The 22,881-nt window shown below is 44.2% G+C and overlaps 1 protein-coding gene across 4 annotated transcripts in view; it reads right to left on the bottom strand.

Moving 5' to 3' along the window:
- Egf (epidermal growth factor) overlaps nt 1-21,282 on the bottom strand; it is a 75,682-nt gene extending 54,400 nt beyond the window's left edge. For 3 of the 4 annotated variants that reach the window (XM_036190735.1, XM_036190734.1, XM_036190736.1), the window contains exons 1-5: nt 20,961-21,282; nt 6,389-6,588; nt 3,969-4,150; nt 3,389-3,616; nt 2,712-2,914 (exon numbers count right to left, since the gene is read on the bottom strand). In XM_036190735.1, the coding sequence (XP_036046628.1) occupies nt 2,712-2,914; nt 3,389-3,616; nt 3,969-4,150; nt 6,389-6,588; nt 20,961-21,084 (937 nt within the window). In that variant the 5' untranslated portion in view covers nt 21,085-21,282. Of the gene's footprint in view, nt 1-1,654; nt 2,608-2,711; nt 2,915-3,388; nt 3,617-3,968; nt 4,151-6,388; nt 6,589-20,960 lie in introns of those variants that run through there. The other variant, XM_036190737.1, reaches the window with a different exon arrangement.
- Nucleotides 21,283-22,881: the final 1,599 nt, after the last annotated feature.

Consider the following 22,881-nt stretch of genomic DNA (forward strand, 5'->3'; position numbering starts at 1 on the left):
CTGAGGACGGCTCCTCCCAGCAGCTGCTCTGCTTTCCCTGGTCATCAGCGGCACTCAGTAAGTCAGAGCTGAAGGCAGTGAGCCAGGTTTCCCATGGGAAATAGCTGGCCGTCTGGGATTCACAGCCTTCACCTGGGGACTATTTTCAGCTTCTGTTTTATGGAGTCGCTGCCAGGTTGTGGCAATTTAACACACTGCCGCAGCTCTCTGCTCTCCAAATTCAAATAAGTCGTTAACAATCAGAATACCTCACCTAGTGGTGAAGTATGTTATTCTTCCTAGTTTATCCCCTCTTGCCTTGGAAGCCCTGCTGTTATAGAAGTTTAATGGCAGTTTAGTTCAGTGTTTGTTTGTTTGTTTGTTTTGGTTTGGTTTTTAGAGACAGGGTTTGTCTTTGTAGCTTTGCGCCTTTCCTGGGACTCACTTGGTAGCCCAGGCTGGCCTTGAACTCACAGAGATCCGCCTGGCTCTGCCTCCCGAGTGCTCGGATTAAAGACATTCACCACCACCGCCCCGCTCTAGTTCAGTTTTAAAGCCAAACAGAAAAGGTTCTCACTAGTAGTCATCTGTGTGTGTAACAAATAACAAGGTGAGTGCCCCTTGATTCCAGGCTCCCTTCCACAAGCCATACCACCTTTAAGAGCCCCTCGCAAACGTGAAGACACCCACAGACCACATGCAGCACAGGCCTGGAGTCCCTAACACGTCCACACCATCAACAAACCCTAATGGCCTCCCACAGGAGGGATGAGTGCGTCTGTCATGCAGGGCCTCATAAGTCTGTTTGGGAATACAACTCTGTGTATTTGGAAACTTCCTTAGAATGTTTACATAAGGATGAAAGTGGAAGGGGACTCGTTTGGGATCCTGGGAGTAGGAGTGGGGGCAATGGAGGGGAGTATGATCGAAGTTCCTGTTTGAAGATGTCATAATGAAACATGTTCATTTGTTCTAATAAATATAAGAAACAAAGCTTTTACTTGAATATGAGATGCCAGTGTATTATCTTTTATGTTGCAGATTCCACATTGAGCGGTCCAATAATTACTAACACACACACACACACACACACACACACACACACACACACACACTTTGAAAAACCAAACCCTAGCAATTAGATGCTAACATGTTCAAGTAGAGATTACACTTAGAAGCAGAAATTTGAGTGACTTAATTTAGTCAATTATCCATTCATTCGTTACATTGTTTATCATTTATGATGATCCATAGCATTTACAGTGGTCAAAAATACACAGCAATGACACAGGTATGACTTGGCTATAAGTACCTGCATGCCCCACAGAAACGAGTGGAGAGAAAAAGGAAAAGCAAGTAAGCTGATGTATAATTACACCTTACAATAAATCCAACGAGGGGGGAAATAATGCAGGAGGTGAAGGCACAGTCAGAGGGCAGTCTGGGTGCATGGCACTCATGCTCAGAGCAGGACTGGAGGAACCACAGCCTAAAGACCTGCGGACCCACCGCTGTCAGAGGACCTGAAGGAAGGCTTTCCTGAGCCGTTGATAGACACTAGAGCAAGCTGGTTAAATATCACAGGGCCTGATCCACAGTCAGTTTCAACCTGAATTCCAAGGATAATCTGAAGGATTCTAAACCCAGGAGTGAACAGATCGGATCTGTTACTTACAGTCATGAAGAGGGAAACAGTTCAGGTAGTGACCAACCACTATCACGGGCCAGGCAGGACAGATGGACTGTTGATGAATGTGGAGCAGAGGAAGAGGACTGCACATTTGAGTGTGCTTAGGTGGTAGAATGGAAGAAATTGAGACCACAAGACTACCGCCCACCCTCCCTCCCCAAATATTAAGACAGTTGGGCTGAAGGCATTAAGCCTCTGCAGGCCCAGGCAAGCTCTCTGCCCTCCTGCCTCTTAGCCTAAGGCTCACAGAGGTGTCCCACAGGGAGAACAAGGATACAATCACTGAGGTCAGCTTCACCCTCCTTGCCTGGAGACAATCCCAGCGGGCTGGATACTAACAGCTCCAATGGGTCTCTATCTGCCATTGTGTTTCCTACCCCCAGAGGCCACTACTGGGGACTCAAAGTACTTTTTCTGTCTTGGCACTTCTCTGAAAATTTACTGTTCTTCCTTGAAGATGTTCTCTAAGTGGCCATGTGTTCAGATAGGCCTTTTTTTTTTTTTTTTTGATCAGCCAATCAAATAGCACGCTCACACCCCTGCTTCCCCGTCAGTGTAGCCTTCATTGAACTCATTACAAGGTGTAATTATGTACTGACTTGCTTTCTTCTCTATCCTGTCTCCCCTCTATGAATAAATAACATGCAAGTACCTCAAGTCAGACCATTTGATTTTGTTTTATTGTTCGGGTTTTTAACTACCATGTGTTCAGTGGTTATTCATAAATAACTAAATAGGAAGCATAAAACGTTAGCCAAGTGAATAGACAACTGACTAAATTGTTCTAGGCACCTCCCATGTTTAATTTCTTTGGGAACTCGATATGTCTTTTTCATAGATATGAAAAGGAATGCTAATAAACGTTTATGTGGTTTCCTCTTTTTAATCAGCCTTTTGTTTCAGGACTATGTTTGAATGAAGAACTGATGATGGCTGAATTAAAATGTACCCCCTACACACCGTAATTTCTGCGCGTCTAGCTTGAGCCAGTAGGTGAGGAGTGAATCTGTGCCAGGTTCTTCTGAGGGAACTAGCGACTCACCAGAGCCCTGAGCACCGTCCTCTGCCCTGGGCTGTACGTGGGGGTGCACGGTTTTCAATTCTCCGGGGGAAACAGAGGCTGGGTTGAGGTTAATTCTAACCATGTCCTTCCCGGTGTGTTTGTTGGCTATCCAAATTGCCTTCTTTTTCAATGTTGAGTAGAAGATACGGTCACCGAAAAGGGCCATTGTAAACAAACCATGCCTAAAAACACCCAGAAAAAAAAGGGGGGAGATGTTAATGACCGAACGTGCATTACCAGAATTTTTAAAGCTGAATCCCCCACTTGGGAATATTTTCTTTGTTTGTTTGAATTTTGATCATCTCTCTTTTCTTACTTTGGTTTAGATAAACATATTAGGTTTAAAATTTGGTTTAAAAAAATTGGGTTTACATCATCCTTTTTGGATACAGTTTCTAGCTCTACCTCCCTTCTTGTTCTCCTGACACACACAAGTGTGCTGGAAATGGAGAAGAAACCAGGAGTAAGGTGTGAGCAGCGTGCTGGTTGTGACAGCTTCATTCCAGGCTAAGTTTTGATTCCTCCACAAACCAGCTCCAGAGCGAGCGAGTCTGTGTGAACACTAGGATACCCCCTTAGTTGACAAGAGTAACATGAATCTATCCCACCAGCTTCAAATGGCAACTGCTTTGCTGCATATCAAAAGCAAAACCTACTGTGTTTGAGGTCTGAGAAGATGGACGGAGCCACCATCATAATCACAGGAACGAATGCAAGCATGTCTTCCTTCTCCGCTGTCCTGGACCCAGAAGAGCCGCTTGTCAGGTACATCCAGAGTCAACGCCACTATCCTCTCCGCTGTCTCCAGTAGTGTTCTCACGTCTACCCCACTGAGACCTGCTCTGTGAAGGCTGCCGGCCACCTCTGAAGACCAAAATATCAACCTGGGAATGAACATATCACACACAGTTGTCACTGAATGAACAGTCACAAAAGTGGGGGCTCCTGCCTCCTCCCATGCCTGCCCAGGGACAGTCTGCCTGTCTTGAGTGAGAGCGCCATGTGATTTCAAGCGTGAAAGAAAACTAAGCTTTTGTAACAGAACATGGGCAGGGAGGAGTGTCTTCAGAGTCCCAACCTGGCCACTTGTTCTGGAGAAAATGGTGCCTGGGTGTTGTCAAAAAGGACTCAAGACTCACCCAGAAGTCCTATTGCCTTTCAGGTATTATGATTTAGGAATGTTGGTGAGATTGGAAGCTCATTTCAATTTCCTTTAAAAAACAAACAGACTTTTACCTCTCTATTGGATCCACCGATACCTTTGCCGGCTGTTTTAAGGAACTTAGAAGAACATGGGAACGGTTGCCTTTCATATCTGTCACGGTGATGATTCCTTCCTGTTGATCTGCCCAGAGAACCTCTTCATCTACCCAGTTTATGGCCATCCCGGAAACACTCTTCTCCACATGGCACACTGTCTGCAAAACCAAATTAAAATATTTACAAATATTTACACTTGACAACGAAATTGCTTTGTTGTCACACATATAAAGTCTGTTGTTTTAGTTTTTGCCATTTTGATTCATTCCTCACATCTTTTACATGATAAAATAGTCACAGAGTGAGTGTGTTTTGATTCAGCAAAGGTACACCCCTCCTTGTGAAGGGGCATTTGTATTGTAGCTTTGGGATAAAAAAATTATCCTATATACTATTGAAATTTGAAGATCAGCCACAATATATTAATAACTTCACAGATTTTGTCTTTTAGGCCTCAAGGGAGTTTATTCAGTTCTGCTTGGTAATGGGATCCTAACCTGAATTCAAGTTTAGGTCTTTTGAAACTCTGGTAAGATTCCATTGGGATTTGAGCAGAGTCGTGGAGTGGATTCCCCATCCGCTCTGGAAACAGGATCTCATATAGCCGGGGCTCGCCTGGAACTGTTTATGTACTTGAGGATGACCTTGAACTCCAGATCCTCCTGCCTCTGTTTCTTGAGTGCTGGGAATTACAGGCCTGGTTTATGCACCTCTGGGAATCAAACTCAGGGTTTCCTGTGTGCCAGGCAGATGCCCTAGCGACTGAGCTACAGCCACAGTCTCTAAAAGCAGCTTTGTTACGGAACCCCGTTTTCCTTTGCCCCACCCTTCCTCTTCCGTCAGATCCCTTCCTTCTTGCAGATCTCGGTGAGACCAGAGAAGCGGGATTTCTCTTTGGGCTGTGCCTTGCATTTTCTTGAAAGAATCAAACAAAAGAATCCATATCTGTGAGTCCAGCCTGGGTGAGTCAACCAGTCCTCTTGGGGCTTGGAAGGCTCCAGGTAGGCGGAAGCCTTGGCTTTTACCTGCACAGGTTCCTGTGGTATCATAACCCTACCACTGCGGGATGTTGCTGAGCTTGAGGCTCGGTAGAGACAGCACCGTCTCAGAGCTGCGCTAGATCTCCAAAAGGGAGCTGTTCTAGATCTCAGAACTGTCCCACCATGCTCGTTAACAACTGCTGCCTTCTTAAATTATTTTCACATACAGCATGTGCTGCTCCCTACGTATTGTTTGAAACACAGGGGCAGGGGTGTGGTGAGCTCTTAGGCATCGGGCCAATCCTTTCCTAAGGATTTGACATAACTCCACAACTGCTTAGGCCTTTTTCCTCGTTTGGTGACAAGAAGCCTCTGAATTTGAAGATTTCCATGCTGTTCTAGCAGACGGCTGGAGAATACGGAACAGTCAAACTTGTTAAAGTGAGGCTAGCCAGTACTAGAGATGTCCTAAAACAGATTTTCACCTAACTGAGGCTTTTAGGCATAACTGGAAGGAGAGAGGTTTGGTTTGGAAGGAAAAAGAAAAAAAATGCAAACAATGAGCTCTTTGTCTTGGGAATAAACGCTTGGTCCCGCTAATCACCTGCTCTGGGTAATCCCTCTCTAGCGAACATTCCTCCTGGGACTCCCCGCTGGGTTCTACCAGTTGAAGAAAAAGATTAAGGGTCTTTTGTATGTACTTGACATACAACACTTCTTATCTGTCCTTGGCTTCATTTTTCCCCCCAGAGTACAAATACTTTGAGAATTCAAAGGCAATTTTTTTTTCTTCCGAAATGTCAGGCAGTTTCTTTCCCCACGTGAGAAAAAAATGCATGCCTATAAAACAGACTTTCTTGACCTCAGCACTACTGACAGGTGAAGAGAGACAGTGCTCCACTATGGAGCTGTCCACAGAGTGCAGGATGTTGGGCGTCAGCCTTGCCCTGTGCCCACCTGTAGCATCTTTACCCTCCTATCTTACCCATGGGTGACAAGCAGAAGACTCCTGTCCAATATTCACAGAGGGATGAAATTGTCCCAGGTACAGAATCAGCATGCAAATGATGTCTTTGTGATGACTGACTTAACAAAATCAGATGTTTTCAAACTTACATTTGTTTCCTCATGTTCTTCTTTCAGGAGCTTACAAATATTAATTTGTAAGTTTAATCAATAGTAGAGAACCACAAAGGCAGGTTAAATGCCTATATTTATTGCACACACATTTGAACCTTAATGTATTTTCGTTTTTCTTCCCATCCAAGTTCTAAGTACTGTTTAATTCATGAGAACAGGCTTATTCAGAGTGGTATGACCTTAGACAAATTACCTATACATTAAAAATTCAGTACGTCATATTTGTCAGCTTTTGTATAAATTCTTCACATACCATGGATGATAAAGGTACTTTACCTCTTGTCTTGACCCATTAAGAAAAACTCTTTGCAAAAGTTGTCTTTCTAAATCCACCCAATAGAGTCTCTCCTCCTTGTAATGGAAATCCATGATCACCGAGGTGCCAGCATCCACCACCAATTGCTGGTGGTTTGTTCCTTCTGGGTCAATCCGGGAGATACTGTTTCCATGTGAGAAAATTAGGAAGGGTGCAGGCCCTAAGGGGAAGAAAGAACACAATTTGTATATTCTCGGTGATATTTAATCTGACCCATAAAAAGTACTTCCCATGACAATTACTATATGCAGAATGAACTTAAATTTCTAGTCTTGCATTTTAAATAAAAACTATTCTATACAGAATAAAGAGTTCCTGTAGATTTCTACAAACTATCTTCTTTATAAGTGGATTATAAGAAATGTACAGGGCTGGAGAGATGGCTCAGAGGTTAAGAGCACTGGCTGCTCTTCCAGAGGTCCTGAGTTCAATTCCCAGCAACCACATGGTGGCTCACAACTATCTATAATGAGATTTGATGCCCTCTTTTAGGGTGTAGGCAACATGCAGGATGAATATTGCATACATAATAAATAAATAAATAAATAAATAAATAAATAAATAAATAATAAATCTTAAAAAAGAAACGTGCATTGCCAAATTATGAAAAAATGAATTATTTAAAGAGAAATACAAAGTCTACTAGTGTACATGTAATATGCACTAAAAAGAAACAAAGTAAGGTTTTCTATCATAGAAAGTCTGTATGAATGTTGAATTTAGTTGTATATACTGGGAATAAAATGATTGTGTTAGTCACTCTGTGTCACTGTGACCAAAATGTCTGATAGGTTTGCTTTGGATCACACTTGAGAGTACTGGGGACTTTTGTGCTGGGGAGGGCAGGCTAGTGCATCTCAGCTCATGGAGAGTGTGTGGAGAAGGATGCTCATTCCCATCACAGTGGACCAGAAGGCTGACCGTGTGACAGGAACAAGGCACTGACTCTAGCCCTGGTTCCCTGCTTCAGCCTGCCAGGCATACCTCCTAAAGGTTCCACAGTCCCCCACAGACTACAGCACTTGAGGACCAACTGCCCAAAGCATGAGCCGACAGGGAACACGTCAGATTCAAGCCAAGACAAGTACAAGCACTTGTGTATCTTTTTCTTCTAGCGTCCCCTTGTGGCCAGGGCCCTCAAGTAATGACCGACACAGGATACGGCAGAGTGCTGAGGGAGTCTTAAGTGGAAAAATTGGAATGTTGGCCTCCAAATGTCAGGAAACATTGTGACCATCAGGAAGAGTCAGAGCAACGTGAGTATTCAGGACAAATGAGAAAACTCCCTGAGATAACTGGCTTCTTGTTCCCAAAAGACTCTGTGAGGAGAAGCAGTGAGCAGGGAGGCACAGGGGTACGTATCCAGGCAGAACTAATGTGGGAAAAAGGAAGACCCAGGGGCCCTATAAAATACCCAAGCCCCCATCTGTTTAATGGACTCGAAGCCTTGGGCTTCTCCCATCCTGAGTGTCTAAAGCTGTTGTGCGCCCTTTCTCAGGGTCTTCTGTCTTTTTCTGTCACTTAATTCTTTGTTCATGCCAAGGAACAAACCATTCCCTAGACAACTGCTGGTATCCCCATTACAGACAGGCTACATTATCCATTAGATACAGGATGGCAAGTTAAATTTGAATTGCATATACAGACAGAAATTCTCTAATCTAAAATTCTGACATTCTAAATGATCCAAAAAATCACAGACTCATGATCCTCAGCATGACATCACAAGTGGAAAGTTCAATACCTGATCACATAGGTAGATTAAAAATTTTATGTAAAGTCATCTTCAGGCTACATGTATAAGTGAAGTCTCCCTTTAGACTTGGATGCTATTCCTAATATACCTCATTAGGTATGGGCAAACATTTCAAAAATCCAAAGTAATCTAAAACATTTCTGGCCCCAAGTCACTTTTGATTATAAGACCAATCTAAATGTTACACATACTCTCAAAAGTTATTCCCAATTTATCCGGAATTACTTTCAGTGGGAATCTTGAATTTCTATTTCAAATAAAAAAAATTTAAATATATTTAATAAATCTTAGCAGCAGACCTCCCTGGTTCCACAGCACCTTGCTCTGTGCTCTAACCCTTGCCTGGAGTCCTTCTCTATTTAGATAATGGCCACCTATCACTTTGACTGGCCACCTCTCAGTATCTGAATGGGAACCCAGTGCCTTCTTCAGAAACCTCAGCATGAATTACTGGATAAATTTGTCTCTTCTGCTCTGAAGTGAATCAGGGAATAGTCTCATGTCCTGGACTGAGGCTGGTTCCTCAGTCTCTCCTGACCAGAAAGGAACAGGTAGCTACCACCCTGCATTTAGAAAATGGTGGAGCCTGGCGGTGGTGGTGCACGCCTTTAATCCCAGCACTCAGGAGGCAGAGCCAAGCCGATCTCTGTGAGTTCGAGGTCAGCCTGGGCTACAGAGTGGGTTCCAGGAAAGGCACCAAAACTACACAGAGAAACCCTGTCTCGAAAAACAAAACAAAATAAGAAAATGGTGGAACTCCTGAGGTGAGGGACAATCAGAGGGCAATTCTAATATTCTTGTGACCTTTATTGTTAGCCTTGTTTTATTCCATTTGAATATTAAGCTTCTTACTGTGGTGGAATTTAATAAATGATGTCATTGCTCTAAGGATAAAACATGATGGCATAGCAGGCTCTAACTCCGGGGTCTGGGTTTAAAGCTAGAGAGCATTAACTCCATTTCAGGGGATACATCACAAGAGAGATACAGGAGGAATGGAGGAGAATCAGATCAGGAGAATCTGAATTGTCCTCTCTATAGATGTCTAAGAGAATGAACTCAAACCTGTTCGCATATCTTTATGTCAATACCAGCCCTCTGCACAGAGGGGCATGCTTGCTTACCAGTGAAGCTATGAAAGCCCAGAGACACCAGCAGAGACATAGCAAGGGCCCTGACTGAGAGACAGTGGCTTTGTGTAATGGTGAATTTTCGTTGTCATGTTGGTTGGAGGTCTGGCTGAGTCTGTACACCCATCTCTTGAGACGGTTAGGTCAGCCCTCTCTGCTTAGCCAATGGATTAGACTCTCAACAGGCAGTTCATGACTAGGAGGTAGTGAGAGTCGAGGGCAGGGCCTGCTTGGTGGAAATGGGACGCTAGGGGGGCATCACTGAGTGTTACAGAGCCCTGGCCTCTTCCTCTGTGGCCATTTCTGTTTCCTGCCAGCTGAGAGGTGGAGAACAGCTCCTGCCATATGCTCCTGCTGCTGTGATGCTCTGCTCATAGTGGATCCTGAAACACACGGTAAGCAAGCACGGACTGAAAACTCTGGGCCTATGGCCCAAATAAATCCTTTCTCCGGAACAGGTATTCCTGCCAAAGCCACGCAAAAGCCTCACTAACATACCTGTCCTCTCATGCTTGCTGGCAAAGGCTCTCTGAACATCTCACAGAATTTCTTCTGCCTCCGGGATTATTAGAGTAAGAAAAATGAAACCACATATGAGAAAACCTAGCTGCTCTGGAGCCTGAAGCAGGGGAATCACAAGTTCAAGGCCTGCTTGGGAGACAAAGTGAGTTCAGGACCAACCTGAGAACTTGTTTCAGAATAGAGGCCTGGGCTGTGTCTCTATGGTAGAGTGCTTGGCTTGCGTGTGTGAGGCCCTAGGTTCAATTCCCAGCACTAAGGGAAAACATACCTAACTCTTTACCTCTAGACAATACCTAGCCTTTCCCAATTGTCAGTTTAACCCACCCTCTCTTCTCCCTCCCTCCCCCTTCCTCTCTTTCTCTCCCCTTTCCTCACTCCTGTGTCCGTGTGTACATGTGTATACGGCGGGCGGACCCAAGTGTGGCAAATCTATTTTTTTTTTTTTTAAAACAGACACTGCAGATGACTTTCGTATCTTAATGAATTTAGAAAACTTGGATCACTTAAGGAGCAAATTGAGTGATGTTTCCCAAAGCCTCACCACCGCTAGTCCATAGCAGAGCTAAACCCAGAGCATGCAGATGACCCTCCTGTCCATTACTCCTTCTCTGTCATGCTCTGCATTGTCACGGGTGAGGACACCACTGTCTTCATCACACACGCGTGGTTGACACTATTTCCATTTCCCTGAGGACTCTGTTCTGTTTCTTCCACTACCAGCCTTGTTTTATTCAAACCTGGGTTGGAGTAGCATGTTTGTAGGCATGGAATATAATGTTTTAAAACACACTCAGACTATTTGGAGATTAGGTTTGGTGAAAATGTCATCATTTTCTTCTACACTAGAAACGCAGAGGTCATTTATGTTTCCTCTCACCTGACAAGGGCTACAGAAACCCCAGAGTGGGGGACAACATGTGGACAGTGCGGACAGTGTATGTCAGTATACTGTGCACTTAGGGACAGCAAAAGCTTCCCCACATCAAAACATACTGGACTTAGTTTTGGTGCAATAGGAGAGAAGTGTATAGAAAAATCAAACCACATTTAAGGAGCTACAACCAACGAGAACCCCTGATTTTTCAACCTTCGCATTGATAGAGTAGCTTCAGGGACCAGAGAGGCATGGGGCATATTGAAGACTTTCATTAGTGATTTTAGAGAACAGAGGCTCCCACAGCACAGGTGAGAGACCGAAAGCCAACTGGGATTGAAGTGGGCAACAGACAGAAATCTCACATCCTCTCTGTGTGTCTGTGGGGCTGACCCACAAGTGAGCGAGAGGAAGCCTTGGCAGTTTTCTGCTAGCCTTGGAGGCTTTAAAAGTCCAGTGAAGCAAGGAGCCATCTAAGCTACCTAACTAGATGCACAAGAAGAGTGGCCGATGTTGCCCCTCATCATGGGTTTCCTGGGACAAAGAAGGTGACCAATGAACTCACTTCTGGACTTTCAGGGTTCAGACACACCATGAAAAAAGAACTTGGCTCTGAATAGTGGGTGGCAGCTTGAAAGTCTGCTGCCTCCAGGAGCTGCTGGGTCTGGCAACCACCTAACTCCGCACAGTCATCATTTGTTACTGCTTCCGGGGGACTGACTTGAAGGAGAGCTTAGCTTGGGTTGTATGGAGTGCAGAACAGTTCTATATTGTGGTGAAATCATAGATGTAAATCTCTTTCGGCAATCATGATACTTGAAAGGGTTCCAAGTGACTTTTTGAGGGGGAGGGACAATCATTGATTTCCCCTTGGCTTACTCATTGAGAGCAGAATCAAGGCGGGTTGAATACAGAATCAGGTGACTCAGAAATAATACAGAAGTGGGGCTGGAGAGCACTGGCTGCTCTTCCAGAGGACCCAGGTTCAATTCCCAGCACCCACAGTGAAGCTCACAACTGTCTGTAACTCCAGTTCCAAGGAATCTGGTACCTTCACACCAATGCACATAAAATACATTTAAATAAATTATTTTTTAATGAAATAATACAGAAGCTGGGAGGTTTAAGCCCGAGCCTTAGCTCTGTAAAGAACTCTCTGGGGTTCAATTTTGCTTCTGAAAATGAGTGGGGGTTACCACCTGAGATCTGAGGAGTGACAAAATATTATCCTCCCAAGCCAACCACAACTGGTCCCTGCTAACTCCTAACCACATCCACAGTCAAGGGACTCAGTTATGCTCTAGGTCCTTGAGGCCTTAATCAAGCTTGCAGTTTCTGCAACATTAATCTTCATTTTCAACCGATTTCTCAGTCTTTAGTGGGCTATTACACATGTTAATGTTCCAAGGAGGTGGTGGTAAGTGGCAGGAGAGGAGCATAGCAGTGTGTTTGTTATCTTGAGAGTGACATTTTGCAATATTTTGTCAATTATTTTAGCACTAATAAGCTGCCATCACACTATTGTTCAGAAGACACTGGTATTTGAAGCAGCGGCCTGGCCACAGGTTTCAGGGCCAAGACCAAGTTGATTCAAGATACTAAGTCTTTTTCATTACAGACCCTAGTGTCTACACATCAGGCCACATTGCTGACCCCAATCTGAACACACCAGAAACTATTAGTGTTTAGCATGCTGTAGTTCAGATGTGTCAAGAACTCACTGCAGGAAACGCTGGTCATATTCTTTGCAAGGTTTCATTCTTTACCTCCACGTTCCAAGAGCTAATTGTAAATGAGGGCCCTTTAAGTAAATTTCTGTAATTTCATCACTTGGAAACTGTCTATTTAATTCTATGATAGATTGCAGCTCCCACGGAATGCATTTTTTGCATCTGGGCTCCCTGTTCCTTTCTCTGTCTTGAAAGCTGCAAAGGAAGGAAGGAAGGAAGGAAGGAAGGAAGGAAGGAAGGAAGGGAAGACAGGAAGGAAGACAGGAAGGGAGGAAGGAAGGAAGGAAGGAAGGATGGAAGGAAGGAAGGAAGGATGGAAGGAAGGAAGGAAGGAAGGAAGGATGGAAGGAAGGAAGGAAGGATGGAAGGAAGGAAGGAAGGAAAGATGGAAGGAAGGAAGGAAGGAAGGAAGGAAGGAAGGAAGGAGGGAAGGAAGGGAAGACAGGAAGACAGGAGGGAAGGAAGGGAAGACAGGAAGACAGGAAGGAAGGAAGGAAGGAAGGAAGGAAGGAAGGAAGGAAAGAAGGGAAGACAGTGCGGAAGACAGGAAGGAAGGAAAGGAGGGAGGGAGGGAGGGAAGACAGGAAATAAGGCAGCTCATTTTCCATGTGAAGGTAACATTCAAGGACTCCAGGAATTAAGGCATAGATAACTTTGGAGTAGAGCTCAATGGCAGAGTACTTACCTATACACAATACCCTCCTGAACTAGGGGACAAAAGACATGTATGCTTGGGCACATAGTCAGTCTACAATTGGTCAACTATTGATAAACGAAGATTATGGGAGGCCAATGTTTTGGACTGAACTCTTGTAAAACAAAAGTGACCACTATTTGGGGGGCCACCAGACCCCCAGCAGATGAGACCAATATGCAGTTGCTCCTGCCGAATGTAATATAACCAAACAGCAGCTTGAAAGAAGCAGTAATTCCTCCCCAAAGACCAAGCCATTCCCCCTCAAAACAGGAGATCCTAGTCTACTCATGTCAACAGGAAGCCCTCCTCTGCCATGATCTTGAAAAAGTGGGATGCAGGGGCTGAAGAGATAGCTCAGCAGTTAAGAGCATGTACTGCTCTCCTAGAGGATCTGCAGTTGATTACCAGCACCTGAATCAGGTGGTTTCTAACTGCCTGTAACTCCAGCTTCAGAGGACTCTCTCTGGTAACTGTGTGTGCCTACACTCACATTCATACACACACACACACACACACACACACACACACACACACACACACACATGCACGCACGCACTCTCTCTCTCTCTCTCTCTCACACACACACACACACACACACACACACACACACACCACACTCACATAATTTTAAAGCTTAAAAAAAAAGTCTTAATATGGCCGGGTGATGGTGGCACACACCTTTGATCTCAGCACTCGGGAGGCAGAGGCAGGCAGATCTCTGTGAGTTGGAAGCCAGCCTGGTCTATAGAGAGAGTTCCAGGACAGGCAGGACTGTTACACAAAGAAACCATGTCTTGTAAAAAACAAAACAAAGCCAAGAATCTTAATATGATGTAAAGCAATGCTGCTCACCAGTTGTTTATTCCTGTTTCCTTACTCCTACAAACCCACCTCCTGCGCTACCCGGTGGCAATCCTCTTTATTAAGGGGAATGGGGACTGCATAAATTTCTCTTTCGACATGGCATTGACCACCTTTTCATGGACTAACAGAGCAGCCTTGCATTGTTTCTGTTACGTGTCTAAGTCCTTTGCCTGTTCTTAAGTTGTTATTATTGAAGTTTTAAAAAAATACAGCCAAAGGAGAAGTGGGTAAGTAAGGAGGTAAGTAACAAAGCAGACTGCCTGCAAATCTGGGAAACTACTGGCTACAAGAGCTGCTCAGAAGAATGCACCCTCCCCTGGAGGGGTGAAGAAACCCTATCCTTAGAGGCCTGGTACTGTGGCACCCGGTGACACCAGATGCTATCAGAAGTCCACTGACCTTCCAACTCACAAGCTTCCCTTCCCGCCTCTGGTAGGGGAAATTGCTCATGACTTCAAAACAGATCTGCGCTTCCAGAGTGCAGCTACTGGTGCTTTGCAGGAGGCCTCTCTGGTTGGCCTTTTTGAATACCAACCTGTGTGCTGTCCATGCCAAACGTGTAACAATTATGCAAAAAGATTTCCAGCTAGCAAGCCGCACATGCAGAGAACATGCTTAAGAGTCCACATGAGGGGAATAGTTCATTCTCAAGAACAACAACAATATTTTCCCTCTTCTTCCTGTTATCACTAGTTCTGAATGTTACATATTTTTTCCCATGGGGTCAAACGTACCTAAGTATATGATTGCGATTGGAAAAATAAGGGACAGAAATCATGTATTGGCAGTTTTTCCACTTTTGTTTGGGTGTGATATTTCAATATAAATGCAAGATGCAAAGCGTTAATGCAAGCAAAATGTTTCAGTGAACACATTTCAACAGTTCAACTTTATAACAATGATAAACAAACCTGTTACATTTTTCTCAACAATGCCAGTATTTGGGTTTTAAAAAAATAAGTAAATTTCTTATTGACGGCAACTACATGGTGTTTTGTAGCAGTCTTTTCATACAGTAGATCCCATCCATTCACTACACTTTTCTATCTGAGCTGTCCTATGTGTGAGTACGTGTTTTTAACGTTGCCTGTTTTCTGTGCTGTTCCTGTGTGCTTGCTATTAAAATGCACTGAACTATAGAGAAATACATCTTGAGAGGCGTCTTGGGTCGTGTTTTCTGCAGCAGGACTCTGCCTAGTTCCACCGTCACCTTTTGCAGAGCAACTTCAAATTTTTGACAAAGTACAATCCATCAATTTTTCTTTTATAAATTCTGTTCTTAGTATCATTTCTCAGAAATCTTTTCTTAACCTTGGGACTAGAATGCTAGTATAACTTGTTTCGTGGAGGAAAGGTAGCCTAAGCTTAGACCTGCTAACATGTAGACCACAAAGGGATACAGGCCTGTAGATTCATTGACAAGGGTCTTCTCATGTACACGCAGCATGCCTTTTCTAGAATTAACAATTCATCAAACACATCTGATTAATTTTTAGTGCATTGATATATTGATGTGATCAATCAAACGTTGCATTTATTTAGTTACTACATAGATAGCCTACAGGTTGGAAAGGGGGGCATTCTAACCATTTTAATATTCCTCACCCCAGATTATAGTGTGATTCTTTGCACATAATAGGTACTTGCAAAAGTCTCGTAGTTTTATATCTTGAATTCAGATCCAAAACACATTTTGAGTCCACTTTTGTGTAGAGTGTGCACTGAGGATCCAGTTCAATGTGTTATTTGCAAGCTACTCAAGCATGGGAACACCTAGATGTCTAAATGGTGCAACACGATTTGGTAATTTTGTACCTTTATAATTGACATCAAAGGCCCTCCTGAGCTGCTGCTTTTGTGAAAGACCAAATGCAATGCTTGTGAGTCCGTCTCTGGATTTTACTGTCTGTTCCACTAAGTCATATGCCTGTCTCTTGGCCAGTTCCATGATCAAGATAACTAGAAAAAACTTTCAAAAGTGCAGTTTTGAGAAGTGGTGGACTCTACTATATTGTTCTATGCCATGAGGAGATTTTCATTTTAAGTGGACAGTTTAAAAACCTCTCTGTTTTTCAACATAAAGTTCAGCTGTATTTAAAGACCACTGTGCCTAGACTCAAATGGGTTTATCAATGTGAAGGATTAGAAAAGCTTTTCCAGAGCTAGAGAGGTAGCTCAGTGGGTAAAGTGCTTGTCCCACAGCATGAGGACCTGAGTTCAAATCCCCAGACCCCACATAGTTAGATGCAGTAGTACAGTTTTGTATTCCAGTTTTCCTACAGGGAAATGAGAGATGGAGATAAGACCAGCTAGCCTGACATATATAGCCATGGACTTCAAAGAGACTGTGTTTCAAACAAGGTGGAAGATGGGAACCAACATGCCAGGCTGTCCTTTGATGTGAGTTCCATGCCACATGTTTGCCTGTACATCCACAGACAGACAGACAGACAGACACAAAGACAGTTTTCCCAGATGTTTTACCACACATTTTACCCACTGAGCCATCATCTCTTAAGCCCCAAGAAACTTTTTAAAAAATATTTATTTACTTATGAATTTTATGCATATGAGTGCTCTATTTGCATGTATGCCTGCATGCCAGATGAGGGCATCAGATCCCATTAGAGATGGTCGTGAGACACCATGTGGTTGCTGGGACTTGAACTCAGGTCCTCTGGAAGAGCAGCCAGTGCTCTTAACCACTGAGCCATCTCTCCAGGCCCTAAGAAACTTTTCTTAATCCAAGTTAGAATTAGGAATACTTTTTGGCAAGGGGAAGCAATAAAATCATTACATGGGTGGACCTATAACAGTCTGCTTCGGGAAGTATCAATGTGTGTTATAACTTTGCAGGACATGAGCTTGGGGTCCTGAATTGTGACATCCAAGACCCTCATGAGCTGCTGCCTCTATGTGGGCCTCAGCCTCTGCCTGCAGTGGGAGAGGTCATCTGCATGACCTTTAAAGGCCTTTCAACCTTAACATTCATTATCCTCAATTTCTAACTGCCTGCACTGTAGAAACCAGTGTTTTTCACACATGAGGCAGGTATGAAAAGAAGCACAAGCCTGGGCTAAATTCCTGGATAAATATCATTGCTCTCAACTTCTACATTCTGTGAAATATGTCCTTCTATTTGCTTCTCTAATCTTCAAATACTGAAGTGAAATATGTCATTAAGATCCCTGTTAACAGCCCTTGGGAGGCAGAGGCAGGTGGGTCTCTGTGAGTTCGAGGCCAGCCTGGTCTACAGTAGACAACCAGGGCTACACACAGAAACCCTGTCTCAGAAAGAAAAAAAAAGAAAAAGAAAAAAAGAAAAGAAAAAGGAAGGAAGAAAGGAAGGATGATAACAAAACAAAACAGATCTCTGTTAAAGAAAACATTTTAATGACTAAAATACACAACTTCTACCACGTGACATTTAATGCTCACATTAAAGATCTAAAAGTCTAATCAACTGTTTAAAATCTTAAAAAAAGTTAAAGATGTAAAATTTGATGTGGATCTTATTTATAACTAACACAATTGCTTTTCTTTTTTATTAATTTTAAATAATGTTCCTCAAATTGCAAGGCTAGACATATAAATACTTGCTAATATCTACATATGTGTTACATGAGTGTTCTTAGACAAAAAGATTTTTCTGTTTTTTGAGACAGGGTCTCACTATGTAGACCCAACTGGTCTTGAGCTAGCTCACAGAGATCCACCTGGCTCTGCTTCCTGAGGGCTGAGATTCAAGGCGTGCGACCATGCTTGACCCAGACCAAAAGATTTTTTTTTTTTTTCCGAGACAAGATTTCTCTGTATAGCTTTGGTGCCTGTCCTGGATCTCACTCTATAGATCAGGCTGACCTTGAACTCACAGAGTTCCACCTGGCTCTGCCTCAAGAGTGCTGGGATTAAATGCGTGCGCCGGAAAATTTCTTGCAAACATTTAGGAATTCCCTGGAAGAAAGTGTATTGTTTCCATGGGTGACTCTGAGACACTGCCAGTACTGAATGCAGCCACGTAACACAGTGCCGACAACAATCCCAGGAAGCAGGAACAACCAGCTTCTTTTTATGGTGAAGAAAACGAGACATGCCTTTCACCTGTGCCAGGGCTCAGATCTGAGCAAGTTGGGTTGTCTGTCTCCAGAGTTTATATTTACAAACAGAGTGTATGCAAAACAGCATTTTGCAGCTTCTCTGTGGTTAAGTATTAAAAGAAATTCTGCTAAAAATGGCTGGAAACAGACAAGATTTGGACCTTTTCACATGACTGGGAAGTCAACCAAACTTCAGCCCGGTCTGAAATCAGTGACCTCACTGTCCACTGCTAACAGCAGTCTACCCAGTGAACTACCTCAGTCATGCCCAGATCCCTTCCTCAGTCAGTTCTCCGAGGCCAGGCTTCTTCCGTGGCTGTCATTTACCAAGAACAAATAACACAGGTTTAGACGCCAGGCCGGAACAGTTCCCTGTCCAACTGACATTTGTCCTCCAGGGCAAAGAGATTTAAAAGTTCAGAAACTACTTGCTAACAGTCGTTCTTTGCTGCTGTCCTCATCTGCTGTCGCTTAAATAAAAGCCAAGAAAATGTTTGACTTCAATCCTGGTGAATGGAAAGGAAACTGAATTCTGTCTTGTGGTCTCTTGGTTTCACGGGAATGGCATTCACGTGAACAGCAACCTCAAGACTTTTTACCTGGATCTTGTCAGGCCACAAAGCATTCTTCTGGCTAGGTCAGGTTGGCCATGGAGGTGAACAGTCTGGATGCCATAGGCAAGAAGTACAAAGTAAAATTTAAGTGGGGAAAAAAATAGACGATGTCACCATTATCTATTTACAGAGGAGAAAGAAATGCTACCCTCTGGAATGTACGGGTGACGACGGGGTGTGACCTAGTTAGTTTTCAACTAACCTAAGATTCAGAGTGAAGCAGATTTAAAACAGCAATCTGCAAGCAATGGGGTGGGGGTGGGAGAGGGGCAGAGAAGCAAAGGATCACACTCTATGAAGCCTGTTCCATGCCCCCCTGCAGCGTTCAAAATGGGCCAGTGCATGGAATGACCTGACCAGAGAACCTCCGTCATGGCAGGAGCCCAAGAGGACATTTATCGGGCCAGCCGTTGGGTGAGGGATATTTCACATGTTACTTCCTGCCATCCAAACAACGATCCTGAGAAACAGGTGTCATTTCCCAGGGATATTGGAAAATAACCCAACTATTAAAAAGGCAATGCAAACTTGAAATCCAGTTTGTCTGCTTCTAAAATCTAATTCTTCCACACTGTGAAACAGTCTCCCGATGTCATAATTCCTGTCTGAGCTCCCTGTCAGTCTAGTGCAGACTATCTCAGAGAAGCACGCTGGAGCCACCGGCAGGAGTGGGTGGGAGCACAAGGCATAGGAATCCCACAGTGTTCCAGAGGACCTAGAACCATGCATAAGATTGCTTCTTCAATTTCTTCCCCATTTTAAGTTCCGCTCATGGGTTCATCTCTTCTAGCTACTAGCTGCATGATTGCCTCCTACTATTACCCCTTCCTAACTGTGCAGGTAGAGGGACCTGATTCTGGCCACTTTCCAAATACCCCAGTGACATTCCTGTCCACACAACACAACTGTGGCCAAGAGTTTTCTCTTGTCTCCAGAGGCTAAGAGGAACACTTCTTTCATTAAGCAAAAATTTACTGAGTATAAGCAAAGTGGCGGTGTCCTAGGCCCTGGGGTTGTAGAGGTAATTAGCAATCACTCCCTCCTCCAGAACCCCAGAGATCTGCTCTGCAATTGCAATGAATGCTTCCTGGTAACCTTCTGGCCCTGTGAGCAGAGCTATCTGGTGTGGAGGCCAGCAAAGCAGCAGCAGCCAAACTCTGCAAATTTGGGTCAGTTCTGTTCTCTCTTATTCCCATGATTCTCTGCTATCTCTCTTCCAGAGGTTTCTCTTCTGAAAACATGATATGTTTTCTTCACTCTACTTTTTTTTTTTTTAAGCCAGACCCTATCTTAAAAGGAAAAGATGATAATAACGACTAAGTCAAACATGGTGGTACACACCTGCAATCCCAGCGCTTGAGAAGCATAGTGAGTTCCCAGCCAGTCTGAACTACAGAGTGAGACACTGTCTCAAAACCACAAATGAGGAAAGAAAAATGACAAGAAAGGGTTTCCAGGACAGTGCGGACCTGTGGATAAATGGAAGCAGCTTCCTTGCTTACGTAGCAGGTTAGGGACTCTCTCTTGGCATAAAGAATAAACAGTGAGAAAATGTTTTCAGCTGGAGTGTCAGGTTGCCGAAATGTGCAGTGAGAAATAGTCCTGGCTCCTCTTGGAGAAGAAACCCTGTTTACAGGAGAGGAGCTGGGGCTCACTTACTCTCTGTCATTTCTCACAGTTTGCAAAGTCACTGTGCACCTGTTCCTAAGAGCCCCAGAGCTGTGTCAGAGCTTCAGAGTCCAGCAGGGCGGAGGGTGGGAGTCTGAACATGAGACATTTTTTTTTTTTTCTTAACAAAACCAAAAACTTTGAATTGACTTACGGGCATTTTCTGCCACGAAGTTATCAGAAAGAAGGCTTCTCAAAACCAACAAGACCAACTGCCCCCATATGTTTCCCCAATTTCCAACACTAGCTGATCAGCTGTTACTATCTCCCCAGGATAAAGACTGAGGTTTCCATGAAAAGAAATACCCAGCTGGCTTTAAATGACGCATAATCACTCATGCACAGAACAGTGGCGAACCGTGACATTTTATAATTGCATCATCTGAACTCTACGAGGACACACACACACACACACACACACACACACACACACACACACACTTCAGAATACACAACTAAAGCAAACATACACACCCAAAGACAGCCGACCGGGGAAAAAGCGCAGGTGTACAAGGTAGGCTGAGCAGATGCCTGGTGGCATTGCCCGGAGGGGCTGGGTTCCTGTTCTTGGATTACTCACCTACGCAGGTGGAAGTTGGGCTTCTCTCGGGAAGACCTGGCTGACAGTTCCCGTGCTGCTGCGCGGTGACGCTGGCAACACTCATCTTTAAAATTACAGGCAGGAAGGTGAGCGACAGCAACATGGTCTCGGTTAAGTTGCTAGAGTGTAGAGCAGGCGGAGTGAGTGCGTCTGACCCCCAGAGCTTCCAGCCAGGTCGGCCTTAGGCCCCGGGGCATCTTTTATTTAGCTGTTTTAAAGCTGCCTTCTATCTAGCTCCTTCTCCACCTCTGAGAGCCACTGAGTGCCGCCTGAAATGCTCCAGGAGAGAGTTCTTTATCTCACTTTTTTTTTTTTTTTTTTTTTTTTTTTTTTTTTTTTTTTTTTTTTGGACAGGAATAAGAAATACCTGACACCCTTATGGCAAATTTCACAGAGCCCAAGAGCTCTGGAGGCCTGCGGGGAACTGATTTCTCGCTGTGACCGGCACTGCCAGGCAAAGGCTCAGAGAGATCTGAGAAAGAAAAAGAGACGGGATGAGGGATGAGTCTAAGAAGAAATGTGCAGATAGGATTCCTTCCGGGAGGCGCTGCTCTTTTTGGAACCCAGAGAGACTCCCCTCTCCCTTTTAAATCTCTTCTGGCCCCACCCTCTCCTTCAGTGTCTGGAGCAGACCAACCAGAGCCTCTTTGCAAACACCAATGCTGGCAATTCCACCAAGCGGGAAGGTAGGGCAGGGTGCCAGAGAGGAGATACTGCTACTCACTAAAAATATTCAGGGCAGGCCAGGGGAAAGAGCAATTAGGGGTGCAGAGAGACTAATGGTTCGAGGGACCTGCTGAGTGCCTCCTATGTCTGAATATCTTGAAGAGCGGAGACAAAATTTAAAAAGCGTTTTAAATCAAAGGCGAATAGCCCTGCTGACAATTCAGATTTATCATAATGGATCACGGACTCGAGCAATGCCAGAACAGCTCACCTTCAGCTCATTATTTGAAAGAAGTGTCAACGGCAGCCACATTCCTGGAGCTTAATCTTAGTTCTCCTGTATATTTTATAGTGGAATTTCCAAGATTGTTCTTTCCATATCCGAGGGAAATCCCTGCAGCCAAGTGAAGAGATGATACAATGTGCACAGACAGTTTTTCTTTCAGCACCAGAGTAATTAAACATCACCCGGGGCCAGAAGTGCGGCCTGGGGGAAGGGATGGATTGTTATGATTGAGCTGTGTTAGATAAAGAAAATATAAGGGAATCTTGTGAAAGCTGGGGACCCTGGAAGCACAGCAGAGCCAGGTGCACCTCCTTCTCAGGTAACTCAGGCTGTCTTTCCACCTCTCGGTGATAGAAGCAATAGTTTGGTCTCCACTGGCTGTCCCCTCCTGTACTCTTTACTTGAACCAAACTCCTTCAAGAATACACTCAGTACCCCCAAAACATCCACCTCTGGGCAGCCATTTACTTTAGACTTGATGAACAATGGGGATTTCGGTCAGTTGACTTTATCCTGGAGATGGACTTTCCTTTAAGTTGTCCTGAGGTAGGTTCCAAATTCTAGTTAAAATATAGCTTAACACAATTATAAGCAACAGACGCACTGGTGTATACCTGTCACAGAGCGGAACAACCCATACCCGGCACAGAGCGGAACCACCCAAGCCCTGCGGAACCACCCAAGCCCTTTGCCCATGCTTAATTGGACTCTATTTCTCAAAGACAAAAGGTTAAATCATGTTTCTCGAATTCCAGCTGCCCTATGCCAGGCAGCTCTGACCCTGTGTAAGGAGAAACAGACCCTGAAGGGGCAAAGGAATCATGTGGATAGGTGCAGAGACTCTTTCATTGCTTTCTAGACTCATGGAGACTCAAGACTAAGTCTGAATGTCCCACAAACAACCTACACTGAGTGTTCATTACTTTGTCAGCAAGTTTCCCTTCAACA

This window comes from Onychomys torridus, chromosome 6 (assembly GCF_903995425.1).
Source record: "Onychomys torridus chromosome 6, mOncTor1.1, whole genome shotgun sequence".
Taxonomy (NCBI): Eukaryota; Metazoa; Chordata; class Mammalia; order Rodentia; family Cricetidae; genus Onychomys; species Onychomys torridus.